This window comes from Sorex araneus, chromosome X (assembly GCF_027595985.1).
Source record: "Sorex araneus isolate mSorAra2 chromosome X, mSorAra2.pri, whole genome shotgun sequence".
Taxonomy (NCBI): domain Eukaryota; kingdom Metazoa; phylum Chordata; class Mammalia; order Eulipotyphla; family Soricidae; genus Sorex; species Sorex araneus.
This window is the reverse complement of record NC_073313.1, coordinates 24,926,627-24,953,684: the sequence shown is the minus strand read 5'-3', so window position 1 is coordinate 24,953,684 and position 27,058 is coordinate 24,926,627. Positions and strand designations below refer to the sequence as shown.

Sequence of the window (27,058 nt, the reverse complement as noted above, 5' to 3'; positions counted from 1 at the left end):
GAAACAAAGCATTGCTGAGCTCCAGTGAGGGCTGGAGAGGGGAGACTCCTGCAGCCCACACATGGCAGTACTGGGGGCAGGAACGAGAAAGGGGGAGCTACGAGAGAGAAGCATCTTTCATCACCAGCGACAACTGGATTCAAGCAAGGTGAAGGTGGTTCTTCAGTGCTCTGAAGGAGGAGGCGGCCACATGGCAGCTGCTGGGCTCAGCAATAAATGATGCATTTACCTTGTTAATTTCAAACTGGCTCACTGGGACACTGCCATTTACCACATTTTCTCCAATTTCTATTAACCTCTTCTGAATGTTCTCCACTATAGTGTCCCGGCTTTGATCAGAAAGGATCTGGCCAATAACAAAGCTGCAACAACAGAAGAAGAGCGGGTTTAGGAGTTTTGAAATATCTTACTTTTAATAATAATAAAAGAGACAAGGCAGAGAAAGATCATTCATGCCCACAAGGGTCAAACTGAAAGCTATAAGAATTCATGTGATTCTAATGGTCAAGCATTATCTTTTTAAGGCATTAATTCTACCCAAGGTTCACAAACCTTGGAATGTCATCTTTTGTTCCATCCAAAACATGGGGAGGGAGGAAGATGTATTCCATCATGCTCTCATATAATCCACGAGGCTAAAATTTTAGAAGACAAGTATGTCCCTTTCCTCATAAAACTCTAGGAAACTATTCTCTCATACGGTTATCAGCCCTGTCTGTGATGACCATTTACTGTATAGACAAATCAAGTTCTTCAGGGGTATTTTAAAAACAACTGACTTCAGGAGCCGGGGAGATAGCTTAAAAGGGTATGGTAAAAATGCAGTGTATGCATGAGGTCTCAAATTTGATCCCGGGCACTGCAAACTACCTTCGCCATAAATACCAGTGGGAAAACAGAGGAAAACTCCCAATGATTTCAAACGGTCCGTACTCCAACCTTATGCTAACCCTCAAAAACCTTGTGTTGCTCTATCTATCAGACCCTTAAAATAAAAAGGAAAAGAAAAAAGGAAATAAGAAATCCAATATTTTATCCATTGCTGAGAAAATGCAGAGCAACGGTTTGACAGCTGCATTATAATTTGTCAGAAAAAGAACCCTGACAAAAACATTTGTATAGCTTTAATTACTAATACATTTCTAACTCGGATAAATTTACTTCTATTATGATGCATCTTTTCTTGGAAAACACAAAGCTGAAGAGAACACTCTAATCGACAGTCTCCACAAAGTAGCTTCATCTTTGGGCACATTTGGGGGCAATGAAGCATTTCAAACTACAGTTCATAAAAGGCTAAGAGTGACCTACGCTCAGATGATCAAGTTGGGCTAATCAAGAGTATTTTCGCAGAGCCAACAACCAACTGCTCCATCTCCCAACTTGAAAGCAAAGGGAAAATTAGAAAGTAAGTTTAAGAATGATGACATTCAGCATAATGAAAATTAATTTAAAATTTCCTTTAAGTAAAATATTTTTTCTTTATCCGGCACTGGTCAAGTTTCGTGAACTTGAAATATGGTACACTGAGTGCCTAGGATTTATTACTTTCAAATGGGTGCTTTATAAATAAAGAGGCCTAAGTATCCCAATTGCAGTCTCGGTGCAAAGCTAGGGTGTCAATCATTTTGTTATTACTGAGACACACATGGCATTGGAGAACTTGCTCTGAAATTTGACCTGAGAGTTCGAAGAATCTTTACACAAAAATGCTAGGGGTGGGAATAAAATCCCATTCTAGGGACCTCTCTGAATCCCAGAACATGTGTGTGTAGAGACCACCTTGGGGGTTTTGGGGGGGGGGGCAGGCAGCGCTGAGGACCAAACCCAAGGCCCTGCTCACCACTTGAGCCAGAATCCCAGAACCCTGGAAGCTACGACAAAGGAATGCCTTACTTAACCAGGCTCCAGGAAGACTCGGGGGCAACACCACTGGGCACTTTCTAATACAAACATTGATCCAAAGCATGATGGTTTATCCTCATCCACGAGGCAAAACTCAGGAGATCTATCTTACAGTACGCACATCTAGCTAGTTGATCCTATCAGTAAAGTTCCTCTCCAGGAGCAGTGTTGATCTATAGCAATAACATGAAAAAAAACTGTTAAGGGGTACTTACGCCTGGCAAAATTATTGATGCTCTCCACATTAGAAATGTACTTGAGTTTGTGAAAGAAAAAACAAACCCGTAAGTGAAAGCTGAACTCACTTTCCAGTTTCTTTTGCAAGATCACACCAGTCTCTTCTAACAATATCTAAGCCTTTCAGCTCCTGTTTGGTGACATAATTCCCATCGGCCGTTGGCTCCACAACCAGGGCAGCGTATTTCTTCTTCTTCAGCAGTAGCAAAGACTTGAAAACACCATCAATGTCTATTTCCAGCAGTTTGTACAGTTTATTCACTTCACCTTTAACCTGTGAAAATTTTGACCAGTTAGCACTAGCTTTTTAGACACCTACTTGGGAGAAGTTATGTGTGCCACAGAGGTCCAAGAATCAGAAGAGAACTCAGCTTCTGTGGAACATGATGTTATGACACAAAAATACAGAAAAAGCACAGGGACAGAAACATTTATAAATAATAGATCATAACATTCTACCCAAAGGACAGAATTGGCATGGTCAGGAATTTTTTAAAAAATTACCAGTCTTGGGAGAGAAGGCAGCTGGAATAGAGAATGGATCACTACATGAATGATGGATGGAGGGATCGCTTGGGATGGGAGATGTGTGCTGAAAGTAGACAAAGGACCAAGCATGATGGCCTTTCAGTTTCTGTACTATAAACCACAATGCCCAAAAGTAGAGAGAGATTATAGGGAAAATTGTCTGCCATAGAGGCGGGGGAGGGGTGGGGAGGGTGGGGGCATACTGGGGACATTGGTGGTGGATAATGTGCACTGGTGGAGGGATGGGTGTTCAATCACTGTATAACTGAAACTCAAATATGAAAACTGTATCTCACGGTGATTCAATAAAAACAAAAAATAAAGTGTTCTGCATCACAGAACGTCAGTAAATACAGACAGGTGACCAAAAAAAATTAAGTCTTTTTTGTGTCTGAAAACTAATTAACTAACTATATATACACTTACCCTAAAACACTATATTAGAGATTAAATACTTCAGTAAGTAGCTTTGTGGTCACAATAAGTAAAACCAAGACAAATACTTAAAACCAAGGTTGGTAATACGGCAGGCGAGGTACTTGTCTTGCACATGGCTAACTCATGTTCGATCTCTGGGGGATCACGTTAGGTCCCCTAAGAAATGCCAGGAGTTATGCTTGAGCACAGAGCCAGGAATAAGTCCTGAGCACTGCTGGTGTGGCCCCCAAAACACAAAAAAAAAGAAAAAGAAAAAAAGTGAAATTTTACCCCTAAAATAATGCTTGTGATCTCCCAATACCCCCCAGAGCACCTTGAACAGACGCAAAAAAAAATTACATGCTGAAGACACATTCACCTGCTCTTTACTGACAGGGCCAAGGCCGAGAACATTCTCTTTAGGGAAATACACAGCTTTCAAGATCCAGGCCAGGCTTACTCTCAAATACAGTTCAAATTTCACACGTTTCAAGGGGAAAGGTAAAAAGTTGTTTATAAGATGATACCTAAGTTGCAATTTACTGGAATTTATTTTAACATAGCAACTGCTCAAAGAACACTTGCTAACTTGAATTGCAATTAGGAGGTGACAAATGACTGTTCTTAAAAGTCCGTTTCCCTTTTCATATATATTCTAGCATGCCTACAAAAAAGTATAGATGTATATATATGCACATATCCAAGCATGTATGCACTTATCCATCTCTATTAATGTATAAAATGCAGCTGAATACTCCTAGCAACAAATTTCCCCTCATAAATGACAATGTGATAAGTACTAACATGATGACATTTTAAACTTATCATGCTTAGACTATCTTCAAAGATAAAACATATCTATCATTTTAAGAAAAACATAACTTCCTTTGAATTTTGCCAAAACAAACAAGTGGAGTAGTGATTAAGAAGAATAAGAGGATGATGAATCGAGGCACTAAATGTATTATTTTGAGAAGCATACACTTATACATATGTGTGAATAGGTGAAGTTCCATTTTAAAAACAGAATTCATAAAGTAGCAAAAGCAGATAATTTCATCAAATCATCTTACCTTGTTTCCCAATTTAAATACTTCTTCCAGATTGGTGCTATTGGTGTTGATCATGATAGAATCTGTATCTCCATAAATAACTTCTAGATTCATCTAATAAAAAGCAAGCATAATAATTAATAAAAACACTGACCATCAGAGACAACAAAAGTTAAGATTTTCCATACTATAGATACCATAGGATTCACTGACTTTAAAACTTTGTGTTTACTCTTAGTCCTACTGTCAGAAATACACAATCGAAGATTACGCTCTAATAAATCAGAAAGGCAAGCATTACCGCTAATTTTCTTAAAATGACTAGAGTGGCAGGGGATGTTTCCAGTTTGAATTGAAACAAAACACGGCCCTGAATCATATAAAGAAGAATAAAAGACAAGGGAAGGGGGTCTGTCCCCAATGGAACCACAAGCTTAGTGGTCATGGCAATTTATGAATCAGAAGCATAATGGCATTTTTAAAATCCAGGGCATAAATCCATATTAAATTCTCAACAGTTTCAAACAGCATTTAGTAGAATACGAAGAGTGCCAAAAAAATCAATCATAACAAACAACACTAGAGCACATACAGTATAAAGGCCTGGAAGTAAACTCTAATTAGCACTGTTACTAATTTGCTTGAAACACTCACATATAGGCTTCAAGCAGCGGCTAGATCATATCAGTGTTAGTAAAAGAAAAAAGCTATAATCCATTAGGAGGGATTAAAAGTGTAAACCAGGCATCCTGAGAAGCCATTTCCAGTCAGCTTGCATTACAGTTTTTTAATACAAAAATGCCGCTAGTTATGAAACTTCTGAGTCAGTATATGATGAACATGCTCAATCTCACCTTCTGCACCATCTCTTTAGTATGCATCAAAATCTAAATGAAACAAAAATGTCAAGATTAATGTTACAGAATTACAATAAACATAGCCACGTAGAGATATGTCCCAACCAGCTACCATTCGTAATTTCACATTTTTTCTTTTCTTTTAAACAAAAATCTGGGCAACATCTGGCAGTGTTCTACCGGAGGTGCTTGGGGATGAACCACGTGGTGCTGGGTTTGAGTCGGGGCTCGGCATGCACTCCAGCCCTTTGAGCAAGCTCCCCTGTCCTGCATATGATATTCCTGTATTCCTGGATAGGAGGTGGGGGGGGGGAGAGGAAGAGCTCCCAGCAGTGCTGCAGGACACTTCCTGGAGGTGTTCAGGGGGCAATACGTAACGCCTGCAGTTGACCCAGGGTCAGCTACATGTAAGACAAGTGCCCTAACCCAGTACTATCTCTCCAGCCTCGTCCCTATGTTTTTAAACATCTTGGTTTTCTAACTACAATTCTCAAAATAACGATAACGCTTAATCGAAAAATAAATTTTGACTATAGCCAGAGAGATATAAGTATATCTATTGTGAAGATCTATCTTTAGTAAACATGCATGACAAAAAAAATCGTTGTTAATATGGTAGAATGGCCAACTTTCTTCCACAATAGTATTTAAATAGAACAGAGTAGCTAAAAAAGAAGCTTGACAGAACATTTCAAAACTGGCGATTCTTACTCATAGCATTGTGGATCTTGATAAGATAAAGATAGATAATATGCACTAGATTTAAACTTCTCTAAGATGAGATTTCTTGAATGCAGAAAGCAGAGCTAGCTTGGAGCCCCATATAAAGGCAGGGATCAATAAACAATCACTGAGGACAGACCGAAAATATATGTACATAGGTCTGTTCTCAGGCCCATAATGGATGACTAAAGACGTATAGGTTTTTTATGTGGATCACTATCACTGTCATTGTCATCCCGTTGCTCATTGATTTGCTGGAGCGGGCACCAGTAACGTCTCCACTGTGAGACTTGTTGTTACAGTTTTTGGCATACTGAATACACCATGGGTAGCTTGCCAGGCTCTGCCGTGTGGGCTAGATACTCTCGGTAGCTTGCCAGGCTCTCCGAGAGGGGCGGAGGAATCGAAACTGGGTTGGCTGCATGCAAGGCAAATGCCCTACCTGCTGTGCTATCGCTCCAGCCCTTTATATGGATATAGAAAAAAAACATCCAAATTGTTTTGGATCAAAAAATGAAGGTCCATTAAAACTAGGAACACAGAGAGCACTAGCTGTGTGCACACAAAAAACACACTGGCTGGATGCGGATGCTGTGTTCCGAGCACCGTGTCACACTTTCTTATTTCCTTCTTCAAGACTCCCAGAAGACCAATCAACATCACTATCCTTATTTGCTAAAGGTTTATAAAAAAGAAGTCTTCTTCATGAGAGAATAAAGAATAAGGAGATACACTGAGCAGGGAGCCGTCCCCCCCCCACGCCCCCCCGTGGTTTGCAGCATCAGTGCAACCCGGAAGTCACCTTCCCAGAGAGATTTAGTTCATGTAGGTCTCTTCCTTGAACCTCCTGGATGGAGTCCGAATTATTAACTAAGCTGAAACATCAAATGGTGCCATTTGTCTTTCTTGTCCTTAATACTAGAGTTTTCTGAAATCCTGTATTGCAATCTTTGGAGCAGCTCCGTACTTTCCATTTCATTGCCTCCTTCCCATTAAACACTAATTTCCCGAAGTTCCCAGAGTCTCTGTCCTATGTTGTTCAGGAAGAAAGCTCTTCCTGGCTCACGGGGAGTGGGGGAGTAGAGGATGGTTTCAATAGACGTTGTACATGGAATTACCTGTACAGTTACTTTTAAAAAGGAGAATCTTAAAAAAAAAAAAACCAGTTGTTTTTGTTCTTTTCATCCAAAAAACCAGTTGTTTTTGTTCTTTTCATCCAAAAGAACAAAAACAACTGGTTTTTTTTTTTTTAAGATTCTCCTTTTTAAAAGTAACTGTACAGGTAATTCCATGTACAACGTCTATTGAAACCATCCTCTACTCCCCCACTCCCCGTGAGCCAGGAAGAGCTTTCTTCCTGAACAACATAGGACAGAGACTCTGGGAACTTCGGGAAATTAGTGTTTAATGGGAAGGAGGCAATGAAATGGAAAGTACGGAGCTGCTCCAAAGATTAACAAAAACAACTGATGTTGGAGAGGATGTGGGGAGAAAGGGACCCTTCTACACTGCTGGTGGAAATGCTGACTGGTTCAGACACTTTTGGAAAACAATATGGATGCTTCTCAAAAAATTAGAAACTGAGCTTCCATTTGATCGAGCAATACCACTTCTGGGAATATATCCCAGAGAAACAAAAAAGTATAGTCGAAATGACATCTGCACTTATACATTCATCACAGCACTGTTTACAATAGCCAGAATCTGGAAAAAAAACCGAGTGCCCAAGAACAGATGACTGGTTAAAGAAACTTTAGTACATCTATACAATGGAATACTATGCAGCTGTTAGAAAAGATGAAGTCATGAACTTTGCATATAAGTGGATCAACATGGAAAGTAACATGCTAAGTGAAATGAGTCAGGAAGAGAGGTACAGACATATAAAGATTGCACTCATCTATGGAATATAAAATAACAGAGTAGGAGACTAACACCCGAGAATAGTAGTATATAATACTAGGAGGTTGGCTCCATAGCTTGGAAGCTGGCCTCACATGCCAGGTAGAGAAGGGGACACCTAGTAAAATGTGGTTGGAGATCCTGCGCTGAAAGTAGACTAGAGACTGAACACGATGGCCACTCAATACCCCTATCACAAACCACAACACCCAAAAGGAGAGAGAGAACAAAATGGAATACCCTACCACAGAGGCAGGTTGAGGTGGGGGGAACAGGATTGGAGGGTAGGAGGGATACTAGGTTCATTGGTGATGGAGAATGGACACTGGTGAAGGGATGGGTTCTCGAACATTGTATGAGGGAAACACAAGCATGAAGATGGGTAAATTTGTAACTGTACCCTCAGGGTGACTCACTAATTGAAAAATAAATAAAATTTAAAAAAAGAAAAAAAAAAAAAAAACCAACAACTGCCAATACTGGTCCCCCCCAGCAACGTTTATAAAAAAGCTCTCAAGGTGATTCTTCGAGAACACGGTGCAATATGGACAACTGGTCTGAGATATCCTGGTACTCTCATTTTTAGTTGATAGTTTATTTCCTTTCCAACTAGACCACAAGCTCCTGGAGGTGATAGTGTGTAATTCTAGGCTACCCATCAAACAGGCAATGGAGAAATTGTTTGCAAGTTAACGAAAAGGTCTTATAACAACACCAATTACTTTTCTACTAGGCACTAAAATTCAGTTAGCGCATAAAAACGATTCATTCTCCTCCACTTTATCTTCATCTTTTAACATTTAAATTACAGGGAAATGCATTGTGGGAGAATACCTGACAATTCCTTTGGGAAAAGGGCAATAATGAGATCAACCCAAGTCAAATTAATCATAGTGAGGGCAGAAACTACTTATCATGAGTTCTCTTCACCCTATGCCCCTTCCACCCCGCTAGGCTTAGCTTTCCTCATCACAACAGACAACTCCACCAGGTAACCTGCTAAGTAAAATACCTCAGGAACAATCTGTCAGCCTTCCACGTAGCTAGTAGCCAATTTCTTCTACTCTTCTCTCAGATGAACTCAACCTACTATGTCAACCCCGAGTTCACCTTCACTGGGAACCAAGCAACTTTCACCTTTCAGATTCGCCCGCCACCCAACTCTGCCCTACCACCAGCTCACAGCCATTTCTAAAACAATTGTCTCTTTGGTGGCAAAAAGCTCTTGGCGGGCATACTCCACAGAAATGGTAGAGAATGAAGCAAGCAATAGAGACTATATGACAACTGCCTTTTGGACCTACTTCTTCTTCGCCTTGGTTTTGGGGGCACATCTGGTGGTACTCAAGGCTTACTCCTGGCTCTGTGCTCAGGGATCACTCCTGGACAGACCTTGCGAGTGGGCATCTGGGGTGAAAAGGATCAAACCTGGGTTGGCTGCATGCAATGCAAGTGCCCTGTCCACAGCACTATCTTTCCGAGCTCGGACCTGATAATGAATCGCAGAAACTATCCCAAATCTACACAAAATGCTGGCTTGTTCTTTTCAGCGACTACACAGTGTATTCCACCGTGTGACTTAATCACGAGTGCTTAGCTAGTGTTCCACTATTAGTGAACATTGAAGGGGGTTTCCCATCTTCTTACTTTTTAACCACTCTCAACTAACAATCCCGATAAACAGGATGTCTGCACACCTGTCGTTAACAAGATAAACTCCAACAAGATGACTGAGTCAAAGACTGTAGAGTAGACATAATGTTTTCCCCATAAATATAAGCAAATACAATTTCTGAGGCTAACTTTGATGACCGAGTTGGTTCTTAACAGCCGCTGTAGACAGTGCTGTCTCGGGTGTGAGGCCTGTCCCCTCCATTCTGCCGTCCATCTGGGCCAGACGACCAGCAACCAGTGTGACCTGTACCTTCTGTCATGCTTCTTCACCAAGCAGTTCTGCATAGCGTGTACCACAGCACCGAAGCCAAAGCAGGTGCGAACTGGCAAGATCGCTCCCAAATCTGCCTTTCATTTCAAGTGCTTAATGGGCAGTGCACAGTAGCTATTCAAATTAGCAGAACACCGAAAGGATAATCTATCCCTCGGGAAAGGCGGTATTTGAAGTCCCATTTTACAGATGAAGAAAATTGGTTCGAAGAGTTGGTCCAATCTTGTCAGGAGCTTGATACAGAAACTGGGTCTTCTATTTCATTTTCTTTCCACTATCTCTCACTGCTGATTTTATTTTTTATATTTATTTTTGTTTTTTCAAGGGCTCACACAACATGAATAGTCTGGAAAGCAGCTTTCCCATTGGGAAAGTCCATTAGAAAAAGGCACAGTTACTTGGAAAGTGTTCTGGGACACAAGGTATAGTGATTACAAGATGACCGTTCCTAAGTTCACTTCGAAGTGACAAGTCTAATATTGAAACTACCCATTCTGACAGAAAATCATTTTGTAAGGGCCACCAGCTAAAAATCAGGGCTATAAAGGCTTGCTAAATTCATTAATAAGGCAGTCTGCAGTTATCTGATTTCACAGCAACACCTGCATATTTATCTACTCATTACCAATTGGATGATGGAATTTTTTCAAGCACATTTCAAAAATCTGCCAACTTCAAGTGTAAAAAAATAAACTTTGTGGTTAATTTTTCCCTTAACAAAGTACAGCTGTTGAGAATAATTGTTCAAGATCTTACCCTGTAATGTCAACTGCAGCAGAACAAAGAGTATTTAATTAGCAAATCTATCCAGTAATTCAACACCTATTATATAAAATGCCTTCGTGATTTTATTCAGGATAATTTGCTAAGAGGGTTATTACTGACATTCAGATGGAATTTAAAATTCCTACGCAAGTCGAGTCATAATAGCAGTAATGATCTCCCCAATCAGGAGATTCGGTGTCACACAAGGCTCTCTTGCAATGTAGCAGCCGATTTCCTGACTTCTTAATTCCTGGGCTCAGCTCAGTGAGAGCCCTTCATGCCGATATTTCAGTCAGCAATACATCTTTAATGGGACTCTATTAAAATAACTAGAACAAAAATGACTTTTTTTTGGTTAAAAAGAATGACAGCACTGCCATCATATCAATCATTGCAGGCTTTGCAGCGCTGCGCCGTTAGGGGAAAAGGGGAGGGGAAACAGGAAAGGAGTGGGGGGAGCAATAATTCAAATAATACGGCAAGGTATCCGAACCCCAATTGGAGCCTCCGAAGGCTGCTGGCGAAGGGAGGGGGTGGGGACTGAAAAGGAAACAGAAATTGGGTTTTGAAAAATTCTTTCCTGAAGGAAATGATTTGTTCAGGGATCCACCCACGACTGGGTTTACTAAGCCAAAAGCAGAGCAAGGTGTGCTTGGCCACAATAAACAACAGCGGCGACCTCAGGCCAAATGCTGACTACGGGAAGAAGTCACAGAGTCACCTACGAACAAGGCCAGATAGAGCCAGGTCTGTCTTCAGTGTCACAATGCAATGCTGGTGTCCTGCCACGCACTCAAAGGTTATGAAATGTTTTTAGCTACAACCCCAGATGACAGCAGTGCTCATTAATATGAGAGAGAGAGAGAGAACACCAACATTCCATGTGAAAAAAATAAACTCACACGCTCCTCGTCCAGTCGCCCAGAGTGGTTACAGTGGCATTCGCTAACAAGAAGCCCACTTGGGTAGACGACGCAGACACTCAACACAAAGGAAAGGCGAGTTCAGAAAAGATGGGTGCAGGTTGAATTTGCAACGAGCTGCGCGGGTATAGAACGACAACTGAAAGCTTGGTGGTTTTTGGAATCTTCAGTAACCGGTGACATGAAATTAGCAATAAACTGGGAAGTTTTCAAAAATACATTAACATAATAGAGAACAAAATGAATGGGTTTGAAAGATGGGGACAAAAAAGGGAGAAGAAATATAAATATTATGATACTTGAGAATCCAACCATTAGCTATACTTTGCCTATTCCCAATTTCAGACGCTGCCAGCAGGACGCTGTGCTACTCAGTTCTCCCACTCGGCAAACATTTATTTCATCTTCATTATAGTAGATTGCCTTCCCTATTTCCGGATTCCTGTGATTCTTCATGTGTGTCTTTTCTCTAAGATGCTCAAGGAGCCTGGGCTATGAACTCATCATTTCAAATCCATGTGACCCCAATTTTCTCCTGCCCTTCAGCTTCCTTTTCCCCTATTCCCCATGTAATAATTTCAGAATATATCTGGGTTTCTGCCCAGAAATGTGGGCTGTGACCATTAGAGGAAGCTTTATTTAATTTGGTGGGGGAGGGGCATATTTGCTAGTAGTCCTTTAAAATTGGGTGTAACAATTATGCAATGGTGACAATTCTGCAATGAAATATAATCCTTTAAAATTAGGGTAACAGGGACTGGAGCATAGTACAGCGGGTAGGACGCTCGCCTTACAGCCAAGCAGGGTTTGATCCCCGGCATCCCATATGGTCCCCGGGTGTGGCCCCAATCTCAAAAATAAATAAAAATTAGAGTAACATCACCATCTAATCCCTGGGCTAGGTGGGGAAAAAAAGAACTGTGTGTTCAAAAAATGCTTTGCTAGTATCCCTTCCCGGCTCCCCGCCCCCTTGTCGGCCTGGCTGTCACACCCACCATGTGTGCCCCGCCAGGGGCCACCTTACCGCACCAGCAGCCCTGGTCCAGAGACGCCCAATTGAATCCCAAAATGGATTAGTGCCCTACAGAGATGTCTCTGGAACCAGCCATTTACAATCTAGGATTCCAGAAGCGCGAGGCCTCAGCACCCATGATATCCAAAATGAGCAATGGGCAATAAATGATCTAGCATCTGCCCCTGGCAGGCAGGCTTGAGTGGTGGTGGGAAAATTCAAGCAAAACATAATGCCCGAAAGGAGAGAGAGAGTACTGGGGAAACTGCCCACCATGGAGGCAGGGGGAGGACTGGGATGAGGGTGGGGAATATACTGGGGATACTGGTGTGCACTGGTGGAGGGATGGGTGTTCGATCATTATACGGCTGAATCTTGACCATGAAAGCTTGGTACTGTATCTCACGGAGATTCAATAAGAAAAAGTAATGTGGAGTTCATGCCCGATTCAATCAGCTTAATAATAAATATTTATTATTAATAAATATTATTATGAATAAATAGGCTGAATAAATAGTAGTATTCCTACATTTACTCCTGGTCCCTGAAGGTCCATTTGCTCTCAATGGAAAGAACATCTCCGAATGCAGCAGCTATGTGTACCTGGGTCGAGAAATCAACATGAGGAATGACTTGGTGCCAGAGCTGCGCAGGAGGAAGAGAGCAGCGTGGAATGCATTCAAGAGCGTCGAAGAAGTGGTTAAAAGGACGAAGAACCTCCGACTCCGGGCACATCTTTTCGATTCCACCGTTCTTTCTGCACTAACATATGCCTCAGAGACCTGGGCCCTCCACAAGCGGGATGAGAATGCTATTAGGGTATCCCAAAGAGGAATCGAAAGAGCTATGCTGGGAATATCATGTCTCACTCAAGTGAGAGAAGGAATCTGGAGTTCTGATCTCCGTCGACAGTCAAAAATCAGGGACGCTGTCTCGTTTGCCAAGGCATCAAAAATCAGATGGGCCGGTCATGTAATGTGATTCACAGATGACCATTGGACTAGAGCTGTTACAGACTGGATTCCACGGCACGTCAGAAGACCTCGTGGCCGCCCTTCAACTAGATGGTCAGATTTCTTCGTCAAATCTCTGAATGAACGATTTGAGGCTCATCCTGTTCCTGGAGCGAGCAGGTATCATTGGGCTACACTAGCTCGAGACAGGGACAAATGGAGATGTTACTGGCACCCACTCAAGCAAATCGAAGATCAACGGGACTACAAGTGATACTCCTACATTTAAAACAATGCTTGCTAATAAAAAAAAACATACAAATCGGAGTTTTTGTACCAGTCAGAGGACTGGATCATCACCCTTCCACACTGCCAAGGGCGAGGACCGGAGTCCAGGGCTGATATATGGAGGTGAGTGCTCCCCCACTGAAGACATCTCCAGTCCCGAGCGTGGCTTACACTGCCGCTAAGTGACAGGCCTTCAGTAAGTTGGTTCCCCCTCTCCAGGTCTTAGTGGCCTCATCTATAAAGTGAAATGGCTGGGATTCCTCCCTAGTCTAAAAAAAAAGTCTCCAAGTCTGGCATGCAGAAATTGTGTCTGTCAGGGAGATGGGTTAGGGGCGTGGGTTAGAAGCTGGGGCGACTGGGAAAGAGAGGTGGACGCTGGTGGACGGACTGGAATGAGGAACATTGCATTCTTGCATCTCGACTGCCAACAGCTCTATAAATCCTGGTGCCAAAATAAAACGTTAAAAAAAGAAGTCTTCCTTTCATCTGGCTGTTTTGTCTTTCAACCACATTCACTGCATTAATACTAGGGAACAGAGGCACCAATGGATCCCCCAAAGATAAAAAACATGACTTGAATATAATTCTAGACTCTAGGTTGCCTTGGAGGGTCATGTGGTTGCCATAGAACTAAAACTAAATCCTCACAGATTCTTGGCAGACATATTTTCTTTTTTTTTTTTGGTTTTCTGGGTCGCAGCCAGCAATGCTCAGGGTTTACTACTGGCTCTGCATTCAGGAATCACTCCTGGCAGTGCTGGGGAACCATATGGGATGCCGGGGATTGAACCCGGGTCGGCTGCGTGCAAGGCAAACATCCTAACCACTGTACTATTGCTCCGGCCCCCGCTGCAGATATCTTTATGCACTTAATACAAGGAGGTGGCTATCTTCATGGTACAAAAGCCATGGGACACCTTCCGCTGAGATCGATTTCATCCCCCTTCCAGCCTTCCTCAAAGGCTACACATATATAGCTACACAGACATCAGGCTGCTCAGGCGAGGCACCGCTGACATTTCAGACTGGATAATTCTTTGTCATGTGGGACTACCTCTGTTTTCTCTTTGTCACTGGGGCTGTCAGTGGCTGCTATTGGAACCCACCAGATGCCAGGAGCACACAAGCACGTGCAAGCACACGAGCCAGTGGTGGCGACCAAAACTGTCTCTTCAGATAGTGCCAACTGTTTTCCTGGGGAGGCCAAATGTGTGCTGGCTGAGAAATAGTAACATTACACACTGATGACTCAACATATTCTCTCTCCAGGTGCAGAATCCATTGTCCCATCAGCATCCGCTATAAACACACTGATAGTCTCCAAACTTTAAATCCGCTCCCTCCAGCCTTCAGTTGACACCAAGGCCCGAGTTCCTTTCGAACCCTAACCAGTCCCACGCTAGACCAACTGAGTCAGTTCTGCCTTCCCTGCTCCCGGCCGCACCCACCACTCCAGCAACCCAACCTTCCAGCAAGGCATTCTTCACCCTTGGCCCGGATCGTTCTGAAACGTGCTCTTTGGAGCACATGTTAGGGTCCAGCTCATCTTCTAATACTTTCCTCTAAGGCTTTGCACATGCCTCCTGCAAACCCCCCCCCCCCGCCCACAAGCACACAGTTTCAGCTTCTTTAGAGAACAACAACTAATATAGACTGCCCGAGAGCAAAGTTCAACAAAACTCTTTATAAACTATGCGACCTCAGGCACACAATGTAATTTCTCAAGCTTTCCAATTCCTGAACGACAAATGGAGATAATGGCTGGAATTTCTTTCTAATAGTTTCTTTATAATACATGAGTATTCATGTAACCATATATGCAAGTTGCATGGTACAGTCTGATACATAGATGCTCGATGAACGTGAAGTGTCAGCATTATGTGACATTTACTTCTCTTACAAGGAGCTTTACGGCCATGAGAATAGTCTTGTCTTTATCTCCCCAACCCATTGATATTAGTGAATATCATCAATTAATATTAATTAATACCATTGATTAATATTAATCATTAATAAGCTACTCCACTGGACCCCCTTAGTACTCTCTATCCACAGCACAAGGAAAAAAGTATAAGCAAATCAGTAGCAAGACTAAGCCTGACCACACACTGTAAGAATGCTGGCACTAAGTAGCCATCTGGGAAATATTTCTTTCTCAGGGAGGAGTAAAAGGGGGAAAGCCCCAATAGGTGGGTCCAGCTAAGAGGAGCAAAGCATAGATTGGCGGGTAAGTCATCTCCGCAAAGATAGGCCCCTGTCAGAAAGCCGCAATTAAACCCACACACCGTACACATTTAAACGCTGCTCTTTCCAAGCAAGAAACGAAGAGTGAATCCGTTGCAAGCCCGCTTTCAAACAAAATGCATGCTAAATAAACAAATATTCACTCAAGAGAAATGAATCTATGCCAGTAATAAAGGCTCGCTAATTATCAACCTGACTAAAAAGGTACCTCCTTGCCCATGAGACTCTTGTTTCCAGATAAACTGATTTTGTTTTAAATCCTTAATTTATAACACAGACCTTCGGGTAGTTCATGTGTAAAGAATCTAAAACACGGAATAAACAAAGCTCCCGGAAAGCTTCCTCCTGCTCCTCAATATACATGTCTAATGATATAAATTTATGAGTATCTCTCAATTACTGCTCTGCAATTTGACAGGGTTCTAATTTCGATGCCCAAACTTCAACTACCACAAACTGTCGCTTTGAACATAAAAATTCTCATAATACAATTTCTTGCCCCCAACATGGGTATCTATTAGTCTTGCAAATTTTTGTGGTTTTTTTATATTTTTTTGCTTTTTGGGGTCACACCCAGTGATGCTCAGGGGTTACTCCTGGCTCTGCACTCAGAAATTATTCTTGGCGGTGCTTGGGGACTATGTGGGATGTCGGGGATTGAACTTGGGTCAGCCACGTGCAAGGCAAATGCCCTACCCGCTGGACTATCTCTCTGGCCCCGCGAATTTTTTAAATTCTACCCATGCTAACTTTTTTTTTTTTGCTTTTTTGGGTCACATCCAGTGATGCTCAGGGATTATTCCTGGCTCTTCGCTCAGGAATTATTCTTGGCGGTGCTTGGGGACTATGTGGGATGCCAGGGATCGAACCTGGGTTTGCCGCATGCAAGGCAAAAGCCCTACCCGCTGGAAGATCGCTCCGTGCCCCCATGCTAACTTTTAAAAAGGGCTTTCAACTTTTCCTTTCACAACATTCTTACTTCTGAGCCCTCACCTACTCCAACCTCCAGATTAGAAACTTGCTTCCCTTGGACATGTGCATGCCCTACTGCCACGCACACGCACATGCAGACTTGATCTGCCTCCCGGGGCCTGGAGAGACTGCAGGGCTGGCGGTAAAGCACACTCGAGTCAAATCTACTCACCGGCACAAGAGTTCACGTACGAGCCCACACTCTTAAATATTACATTCCCAGAGAGAAAGGCCCGAAGACTGTAAGTTTGAAACTAGAACAGGAGCCATGAACCTAGGGTCAAGAAATCTGAAACCTCCCTGAAACCCTGAAGGATATATCTGGATGGACGCCTATGTGAATTTTCCTCAGAAGAGGGTCCCCGCAGTTCATCCAATTTGAAAATTCAATTTGTTTAAATATAAGTACTATTGAAGATACTCCCATTTATTCGTAAAACTGGAGCTTTCAGAATTCACTTAGCAACCCGGAGACGTGTTAGGAGGTCTTTGCCCCTCGCTTTGGAGCTGGTGGTTTGGGGCCCCAGTGCCTTGGCCCTCCCAGAACGACATGTACATGTCAGATGGCTCCGAGACTTGGTTCCCTGACTGACTCCTCAAATAACTCATCTGGGGGTGGGATGGGGGCTAATTAAGCCACGGCCAAACTCTGTCCACGCTTTAGTGAACATCGTGTTCAGGCAAGTTTCACACAACCTGATTAAAATTGACTCCAAGTGTCTTACTTCAGTAATCACTTAGACAGAATGAATTTTACATTAGTGGGATCAAGCATGCACCAGGCCTCAGTGGAAATGAAAAGGGCTTATAGTAATAGGATTTATAAATCCACCCATTAGGTTAATGGCTAAATGATTTACATGTAACTTTCTCCCCCACCCCGCCTTCCCTCACCCTTTAACTCAGTAAAAACTATGCTTGGCATTTTCCACTGCAGTGCCATACACAAAGGAAATAGCCTTTCTATTTTGGGACATTCTAATTTCTAATAATGGCTTGGGTAGCTACCATTAACTCTTTCAAAGCACAAATAATTGACTAATAAAATTAAGTATTCTATAAGGCCTGAAAGTGCTTAATTGATCATAATTGTCTATTTGAGAAGAAGGCGTCAGGCTGGCTATGCTCAGATAATGAAGTTGGGCGATTCTGAAGCACTGCAATCAAGATAATACTTACAGCTAAAAAGGGCATTAACATTTTCCAGAATCTGCAACATTTTCTTTATAACTGAGGTCAGAGGGAAAACCAACGGGAAAACTTTTGAATCCCTGGCTCCCACAAATGACGGACGGAACAGGTGGGTACTGAGGTGCCCTTGTGGGTGCTGAGCAGCCGAGGTGTGGATATTGGGTACCTGTGTGAAGCGTAAGGCCCGGCAGGATGCCAGCTGGTGGGTGAAGGACAATGAAAGCGGGAGTTATTTAAGCACTGCACTCACCATTTTGACGCACATGTCACTGCATTCTGGACTGTTCCTTTTGAAGAGCTGGTGCACGGCCAGAAAATCATGAGGCTCTTGCTCATTACTCTCTGCGTCACAGAGGCAGAGCGTTGCAAGGCAACCTCTTGATTCACACCCGGACCCAAATGAGAAATTCAACACCCTCTTATTGGGAATTCCACAAAATGGTGTTCGGGACCCAACCCTGCTATTCTAGTAGAAGTTTAAAAAAAAATTCTTCTTGGGGGCTGGAGAGCACAGTGGGTAAGGCACTTGCCTTGCAGGCAGCCGAACTGGGCTCAATTCCCAGCACCATCCAAGGTCTCCTGAGCACTCACCCTGAAGCACTCAACCCTGAACACAGCTGGCTGTGGAAGCCCCGCAGGACCTCCCACCCCACCACCGAATTATTCTTTCAGTGGGGTGGTCGAGCCACGTGTTCTGGTAGAGGATCTCTAAAATGCCACCCTGTATTCGAAGATCAATTCAGAATATTCCCAATCATCAATCATTCTCTGTCCTATACCGTCAATCTTCACTGGGAAGAATGCAAGCAAGGTTTGCAAGAAACAAGTATCAAGCCGAGAAGTTATCTAGGATAGAGGTAGTCACAGCGGGGAGGGCATTTGCCTTGCATGCGGCCGACCCGGGTTCGATCCCCGGCATCCCATATGGTCCCCCAAGCACCGCCAGGAGTAATTCCTGAGTGCAAAGCCAGGAGTAACCCCCAAGCATCGCTGGGTGTGACCCAAAAAGCAAAAAAAAAATCTAGGATAGAGGTGGAAGACATGGATAAGAAAAAGTATCAAGGTATAGGTTCTGTAATATTTGGCCACCCGGTCTGAAGAAGATTCCCTTTATCTTTTTTTTTTTAAATTTGAGCAACACATGGTAGTGCGTGGGCGATACTCCCCCTCATGTCAGGGAGGAAATATGCCCGCACTGAACTACCTCCCCGGCCCGTTCCTTGTGAACCTCACTGTGTTTCCACTCTATCATATGGCTAAGGCTCAATTCACTGTATCACTGTCATCCCGTTGCTCATCAATTTGCTCAAGCGGGCACCAGTAACGTCTCCATTGTGAGACTTGTCACTGTTTTTGGCATATCCAATACGCCATGGGTAGCTTTCCAGGCTCTGCCATGTGGGCCAGATACACTTGGTAACTTGCTGGGCTCTCTGAAAGGGGTGGAGGAACCAAACCTGGGTGGGCTGAGTGCAAGGCAAACACCCTACCTGCTGTGCTATTGCTCCAACCCAAAGCTCAATTATTTGATATAAATTACAGAGCGCACTGGTGACTTCCTTCTGAAGGGACTCACTCATTCTCATACCACCAAAAATTTTCAAGTATTTTCCAAGCCCTTCTCAGGGATTAGCTGGAAGAAAACACCAAGGTGAGTGGCTCGGATGTGACTCCTTTGTCTCTGTAGAGGGCACAATCTACTGGCGAAGCAGGGACACCAGGGGAGAAGACAGGACCCGCACACGCTCACACACACCCCGCAGGCACCTCTGGCAAGGGAGCAAAGAGCTCACGGAGGCAGAATTGCAAAGAAGAGCTCGGGAAAGTTTCCATAGGCAAATGTGAACTACAGGGAGTGACCGGCAGGAAACGACAGGGAAGAGTTGGTGAGGATTCAAAGGCCGGAGCGTGGGCAACTCTGTGGTGTGCTGATGAAAGAAAATCAGGCTTTCAGAAAGTTCTCGGGTTAGTGTTTTCATATGATCCAGGGGAAAAAACAAAAGTATAGCCGAGGCTAGAATACTCCGGAAGAGGGCAGAAGACAGATAGGCCAATGTGGGCCTCTCTCTTGGAAGCAACATTCAGCACTTGAAACCGGAGAGAACGTCACTAGACTGAAGGCACACAGAGGGCCTCTGGCTAAACCCAGCCAGAGGATCCAGAGGCTGGGGGGCAGCATTCAGGGTGATGTCACGAGACCCGAAGGCTCCATGAGATGCCACACTTGTCGCAGTCACGGTGCACAGGAAGTGGACTCTATAGGACTGGTGGTTGGTTGGATTCGAACGGGAAGAAGAGACTGGAGACAACGGACCCATGTTCCCGGCTTCCCACCAGGGGACACAGTGCCATCATTTGTTGGGAACGTGAAGAAACAGCTTGAGGAGCAAAAGCAGAACAGCAGATTTGGACCTGATGAACGGGCCCCACCGCACGCCGGCATCTAAATGGGGATCCCAGGGAAGCAGGTGGCCGCTACGCTGCTCCATCAAGGGCCGTGGACTGTCTCAGGTCCCAGGAGGGCAATGGTCACGGTTAAGGGGAGGGTACAGGGACTAAGGCACAGATCTTGCTCATAGCCGACCCTGGGTCCATTGCCGCCGTGGCATGGTGCCTTGAACACTGTCAGGTGCAGCCATGGGGAATCGGATGCCACAGGACCCAGAGGAACAGACAGCAGCCTCGGACCCAAGCACTGCACTGCCAGGATAGTGGGCAGAGAAACGCAGAGAGGCTCCCCCAGCCACTTGGGCCACTGGATATTGCTTGAGAGGTTCTTTCCCCAGAAGAAACCCAAGGCGCGACTGAGATGCGAAACCTGGAGGAAGTTGAGCAATAGGAGAAGCAGGAGACGAGGGAGACCAGACGGTGCCCCAGCCTGGCCTGCCCGTCCCTCAGGCCCCCCCGGAGCACCGGCCTCTCCCGCTTTGCTCGCAGGTCTCCGTTCTTGGGCAAAATTGGCACATCTCACACAAACCAGGGGCCACTGGCCGCCCGGATGCAAGCCCCTGCACAGTGACCCTTAATAAGACGATCCCAACAGGTGGCGCACGCCTAAGACAAAGAACTCCATTTCGCCTCCCATCAAGGTCGAAGCAGGGAAGTACCTGGGCTTTGGGTGGGCAACCGGGACAGAGACCCGCTCAGCTCGACAAACAGCACCGACCCGCTCTGCAGCGGCTGCCCTCCTCGAGGCAGTGGGAAACTGGGCATTGCCCACTATATCCCACCAGGTCCTCCCGCTGCCCCCTGAGCCCTTCTTCTCTGTCTTCTGCACCGCGTGGAGTGGTGGTGCTGGCATTTTTTTTTTCCTGTCAAGTCTGGTGCCATTTGTCATCAGTTACGCTTTGTCCAATGACAGAAAAGTAGCAAGGAGGGCAAAATTCCCATCCACTCCCCCCCACCCGCCCATTCCCAAATAATACTTTTCATATCACTTGCTAGAAACTCAGTACCACGCAACTGACTTAGCTGCCTTTGCTAACACCAAATACCCCGTAGCCCTCATGGGCTTGCGGCCTGGGAGCCAGACGCTGTTTGTGATGTAACAGATAGCCCTGGCTCGGGATAAGGGAGGGGCAGGGCCTGAGAAAAGCAACCCAAAGACAAAGCAACATCATGTTGTCAAAAACAAAGACAAAACATCATGTTGTTGAAGAGAGCAGGAGAGTGGCAGAGAGTGAGAAGAGACAGGAGGGAAACCGGGACACTGGCACTGGGTACGGAAGGGTGTTGGAACGCTGTATGACTGAAACAGCCTTGGAAGGGACTATCTCAGAGTGATCCGATTAAAAACAGTATTCAAATGTCATCATTTTATTTCATAAAGCCTGGCAAGCTACCTGTGGCGTATTCGATAAGCCAAAAACAGGAACAATAATGGGCCTCATTCCCCTGAGCCTGAAACTCGACAGGGACGAATGGAGATGTTACTGGCTCCCGCTCGAGCAAAGGGATGAACAACGGGATGACAGTGATACAGTGATGCAGTGATTTTATCAAGTAGTCCACAATATTTGATTACATTTAATATTCAAAGACCAGTCCCACCACCATTACACTTTCCCACACCATATTTCGGATGTTTCCATCCCAAACCCCACCCCTGCCCTAAAGCAGAACCGAAATATATTCTGTATTGCTTATTATGGGCTGGAGTGATAGCACAGCGGATAGGGCCTTCGTCTTGCACACGGCTGACCCGGGTTCGATTCCTTCACCCCTCTCGGAGAGCCTGGCAAGCTACCGAGAGTATCTGGCCCGCACAGCAGAGCCTGGCCAGCTCCCCGTGGCATATCCGATGTGCCAAAAACAGTAACAAGTCTCACATGGCGACATTCCTGGTGCCCGCTTGAGCAAATCAATGAGCAATGGGATGACAGTGACAGTGGCAGTGATTGTTTCTCATGAAAATCTGCTGAGAATGCTAGAAAAAAAGTATCCTTAGAGGAAAACAGTGTGACGATTATTGTATTTTACCCCGGGGCCAAATTTAAAAATTAAAAAATTCTCTCGGTGCTCAGAAGCCAGAAGTCCCAAGACCCCACGGCTGTGGCCCACTCTCTCCCTGCCCATTCAATACAACCAGAGCGTTCTTTGCCCTGTGTGCAATGTCCTGTGCCCCTGTCCCCTCCTAAGCCTCGTGATGGCAGATGGCATGGCTGAAAGCGCCCCAGCTGAAGAATCCAGGCCGTGGGTCAGGTTCCTGTCAGCTGCCTAAAAGCCAACTCTTCAGCTGCTTCTTTATTTTTAAATGGCTGGCTGGGCTTACGGGGCTGTGGCAGCCCGTCACACGACAAGAGAGAGCCAAGATGTACGAAAGCCAAAAACCAACGAGAGAAGTTGGTTTCGGCCCCCCAGAACAACGCCTTTAGCAAAGTGTGGGGAGCCCAGGACAAGTCAGCCAGGAGGGCGTCACTCCCCATGGCACGGTGGGAAAAACTGACTGTGGGGCAAAGAGGAATCAAAGTCATTACAGATCAGGTCTTAGTGAAGGGGACGGACTACCAGACTAATTCTCCAAATACTCATTTGGAAAATACTTCGTTTTCAGAACTCAGAGCCCGGGGCATTGAAAGACTGGGAGGTACTACCAACGACAAAATTACGTAGTAGCCTGGTCAAGTGCACGAAGCCAAACAAGCATGCAGAATTAAGCAGACGTTCACAGACAACAGAAAATGCTGAAGGAAAACGTACCTAGGCAGACATACAAAACATGTATTTTTTTTTTAATCTCTATTTCACCACCATGACGACCAGGTCACTCCACCAAATCTTAGATGCTGAAGACCAACTTGGATTTGGATGTATAAACTGCTTTTCATGATACTTCATTTTAAACAGATAAACACTTTTTTTAAAAAAAAATGCAAGCTGAAGACACCCTTTTGAGAAACTAAGAAAACAGATGTGGAAGCCATTTGTTTAGATAAAGAGGAATTTTCGCTTTTATAGGAATACAATGATTCATGAAGAGGAAAAAAGTCTGTCATCAAGTTTACTTCAATAGATACTCGGGTTTGAGGCAGCTTTCTAAATATGGCCATTGCTTCTCTTCACATCCCATCTCTCCTGAAATATCTCAAACTATCACTAACAAACATTACTTTTATTGTCTTTGTTCTTTTAAATTTTTTGCTTACTTAATATAATGTGAGGAGAGGCGGGGCCACTCAGCTAAGACAGCGTCACATACTTGCCTTGCCGGCTTAGGTGATGGACAACACACTTCTGCTGGAATGACTTACCAAAACCAAGCCAGCCTGAGACTATTCAAACATAAGGAGTGGGGGAAAGCCTGGCAATGAGGTCAGAGACAGGCTTGAGGAGGTGGCTCAGGGGTCTGCTACCCGCTTTGCATGTGTGCGTGGTGCTGGGCTCAATTCTTGTCAGCAGACGGTTCACCAGAGCACAAATGGTAGCGACCCCTAAGCACCAAGCAGAGCTCGAAAGAGCTTCTAAACCCAAAAGCAACCAACGCATAGGGAAATAAATAGCTCCGGAACAATAACTTGTCTTAACTCCAAAAGAGATGGAATAGAATGTAGACTAGAGACTGAACACAATGGCCACTCAACACCTTTATTGCAAACAACACCTAATCAGAGAGAGAGAACGAAAGGGAATACCCTGCCACAGTGGCAGGGTGGGGTGGGGGGAGACGGGACTGGGGAGGGTGGGAGGGATGTTGGGTTTACTGGTGGTGGAGAATGGGCACTGGTGAAGGGATGGGTTCTCGAACTTTGTATGGGGGAAACATGAGCACAAAAATGTATAAATCTGTAACTGAACCCTCACGGTGATTCACTAATCAAAAAATTTAAAAAATTAAAAAAAAACCAAAAGAGATGGAATAATGGAATGCTGGAATTGTTCTTAGAGGGGGCTGGAGCGACAGCACAGCGGGTAGGGCGTTTGCCTTGCACGCGGCCGACCCAGGTTCGATTCCCAGCATCCCACATGATCCCCCGAGCACTGCCAGGAGTTATTCCTGAGTGCAGAGCCAGGAGTTAATCCCTGTGCATCTGCGCATCGCCAGGCGTGACCCAAAAAGCAAAAAACAAAAACAAAAACAAAAACACATTGTTCTTAGAATTTCAAAGAGGAAAATTTCCTTTCTCGAATTTTGTCTGTTTAATGGAAATGCCAAGATGAACTAAATTGGGGGCAGGGTGGGGTCTGGAGGGAATGTAGGGTAGGAGGGGCGCTGGGAGCAACCTGGACCAATGGATAAGACATTTCTCTTTGCCTGTGCACACCTGCTCCTCCCCTCTGGACTAGCACCGCTCCAGTCCATGCTCAACAAACGGGGAAGGCAAAAGAGCCCACGTTCCCCAGCTGCTTGACAAACCTAAGAATCTCCTTGCAATTCCCTACCACTTAATACTCTGCTAGGACCCCAATTGAGAATCATGGAAAAATAGTCCTCTTTTTTAGGAATATCCCCACTTGCTAATATTTTCACCATGTATTTCCTACTTTCTAGATTTTCAAAAATGGATGCTTTAGCCTATATCAAAAGTAACAACATAATTTTGAAGATACATTTTCAGTTTTTTAACAACAGATATTCCCAGTATGCGCTCTCGCATAGTCCATAAAACTTCTGTATATTCGACTGAATCCGGAATTTACATATATACGGACAGTTGTCTGGGCGAAGAACCCATTGCTTTCAACTGCATTCTCTAAGGGGCCAGGGCCCCAAAATATAAGACTCCCCGAAACACATGTAATGACTTCATAGTTATAGAGAATCCGACCCACTGCCATTCTTTACTCATGAGAATGTCATTTGGGAGTGGCTGTTTTATTTTTTTTTGGCTCCAATGCAGGTATAATCTATAATCTCTTTACTAACCATCTTAAAAATAAAGTGAATAAGAGAAAGAAAAATGGATAAGACTTATTATACAAGAACAATGTACAGCTTGGGATTAGAAAAGAGTAAGGGCTATTCAGTTTGTTGCCTAAAGGGACTATTCCCCATCATAATGACTTATTTTTGTTTTGGGGTCACTCCCAGAGGTGTTCAGGGTCAGGGGACTACACTATGACTGAATCTGGACCTCTGGCATGTAAAATGTGTACATTATCTCCCCAGCTACATGGGAATGTTCAGAATTGGTTCCCTTCAGCTACATGAAAACAATTATTTCATTTTATTTATTTGTTTTGGCTTTCGGGGTCACACCCAGCAATGCTCAGGGATTCCTCCCAGCTCTGTAGGAATTACTTCTGGTGGTGCTTGGGGGACCATATGGGATGCCGGGGATCGAACCCGGGGTTGGCTGTGTACAAAGCAAACGCCCTCCCCACTGTACTATTGCCCTGGCCTCATGAGAACAATTCTTACAGGTGTCGCGATGAGAGCCAGGGAATGAGATGATCTGATTATAAAAGAATCTTGCAGCATGCATGGAGAATTGGGTATGGTAGAAGAGCTGCAAGTCGATTATAATCAGGACATGCTCCAGGTGAGATGAAGGGGAGAGAGAGGAAAAGAGATGAAACCTAAGAGAAAAAACCCTGGACTTGCTGAAACGGTAAGTAGATGGTAATGCCTCTTTTAAATCAAAGATGAGAGAGCAAACGTGTGTTTGTGCAAGCAGCAGCCATGAAGGTCATTTGTTCACACTCCACAAAACTAGCTACAAAGTAGGATTACAGACGTTCTCTTACCAATGCTGATCACTCTTGGTCATGAGTCTTTTTTTTGGCTTTTGCATTTTGGGTCCAAGCGGCGATGCACAGGGTTACTCCAGGCTCATACACTCAGGAATTACTCCTGGTGGTGCTCAAGGGACCATATGGGATGCTGGGAATCGAACACATGTCAGCCGCGTGCAAGGCAAATGTCCTACCGCTGTAGCCCCTGGGCCATGAGTGTTGATCAGGTTTACCTGAGACTTTTCCCTGATGACTGAGGAACATTGATCAATAGCATGAGCCAGTTTTTAGAAGTCAAAATGCGGGGCTGGAGAGATAGTACAGCGGGTAGGGTGCTTGCCATGCACGCGGCCAACCCGAGAGCAATCCCCGGCATCCCGCATGGTCCTCGGAGCATTATCAGGAGTAATCCTAAGTGCAAAGCCAGGAGCAGAATCCATACCAGGGTCACCGGGTATGACCCCAAATCCAAAAATAAATAAAAAGTTAGTATGCTGAAAATTAAGCAAAAATCAACAATCTACTGTTATGCTCGAAGAGCAAATACTTGGTCAAGTTTTCCAACTTGTACCCTGTCCTCGCTCACTCTATTCTCTTTGCAATCTGAGGAGTAACTCTTCATACTTAACTCACTGAGCATTCACAATGGGCTCTGCACGAAGTATAAAAGGAGTTTCATCGCCCTGAAAGAACACAGAGTTCAAATGTGACCACTTCTACCTAAACAACTTCAATTGTCGGACAATGAAAGGATTCAAGAATTCTCTTTGAGAAATGTGAGAACAGGATGACTAAGTCAACCGAGCCAACTCCCAACCAATGGCCCTCCTTGGCTTTGAAAGTCCCTACATCTTAAAAAAAGAGAAGGACTGGATCCTACACGGGCCATGCCCCGACCTACTGCAATTTAAAAAGGAAGTGGGGCCCGAGAGATCATACAAGGGTTACGGCACTTATCTTGTAGGCAGCTGA

General features: G+C 44.4%; 1 protein-coding gene across 1 annotated transcript in view; it reads right to left on the bottom strand.

Annotated features, from left to right (window-relative positions):
- The window catches only part of POLA1 (DNA polymerase alpha 1, catalytic subunit), a 329,365-nt gene that overhangs the window by 191,290 nt on the left and 111,017 nt on the right, over positions 1-27,058 (bottom strand). The window contains exons 27-30 of the mRNA XM_055123017.1: positions 4,994-5,026; positions 4,161-4,253; positions 2,211-2,416; positions 230-362 (exon numbers count right to left, since the gene is read on the bottom strand). Coding sequence (XP_054978992.1) covers positions 230-362; positions 2,211-2,416; positions 4,161-4,253; positions 4,994-5,026 — 465 coding nt within the window. The remainder of the gene's footprint in view (positions 1-229; positions 363-2,210; positions 2,417-4,160; positions 4,254-4,993; positions 5,027-27,058) is intronic.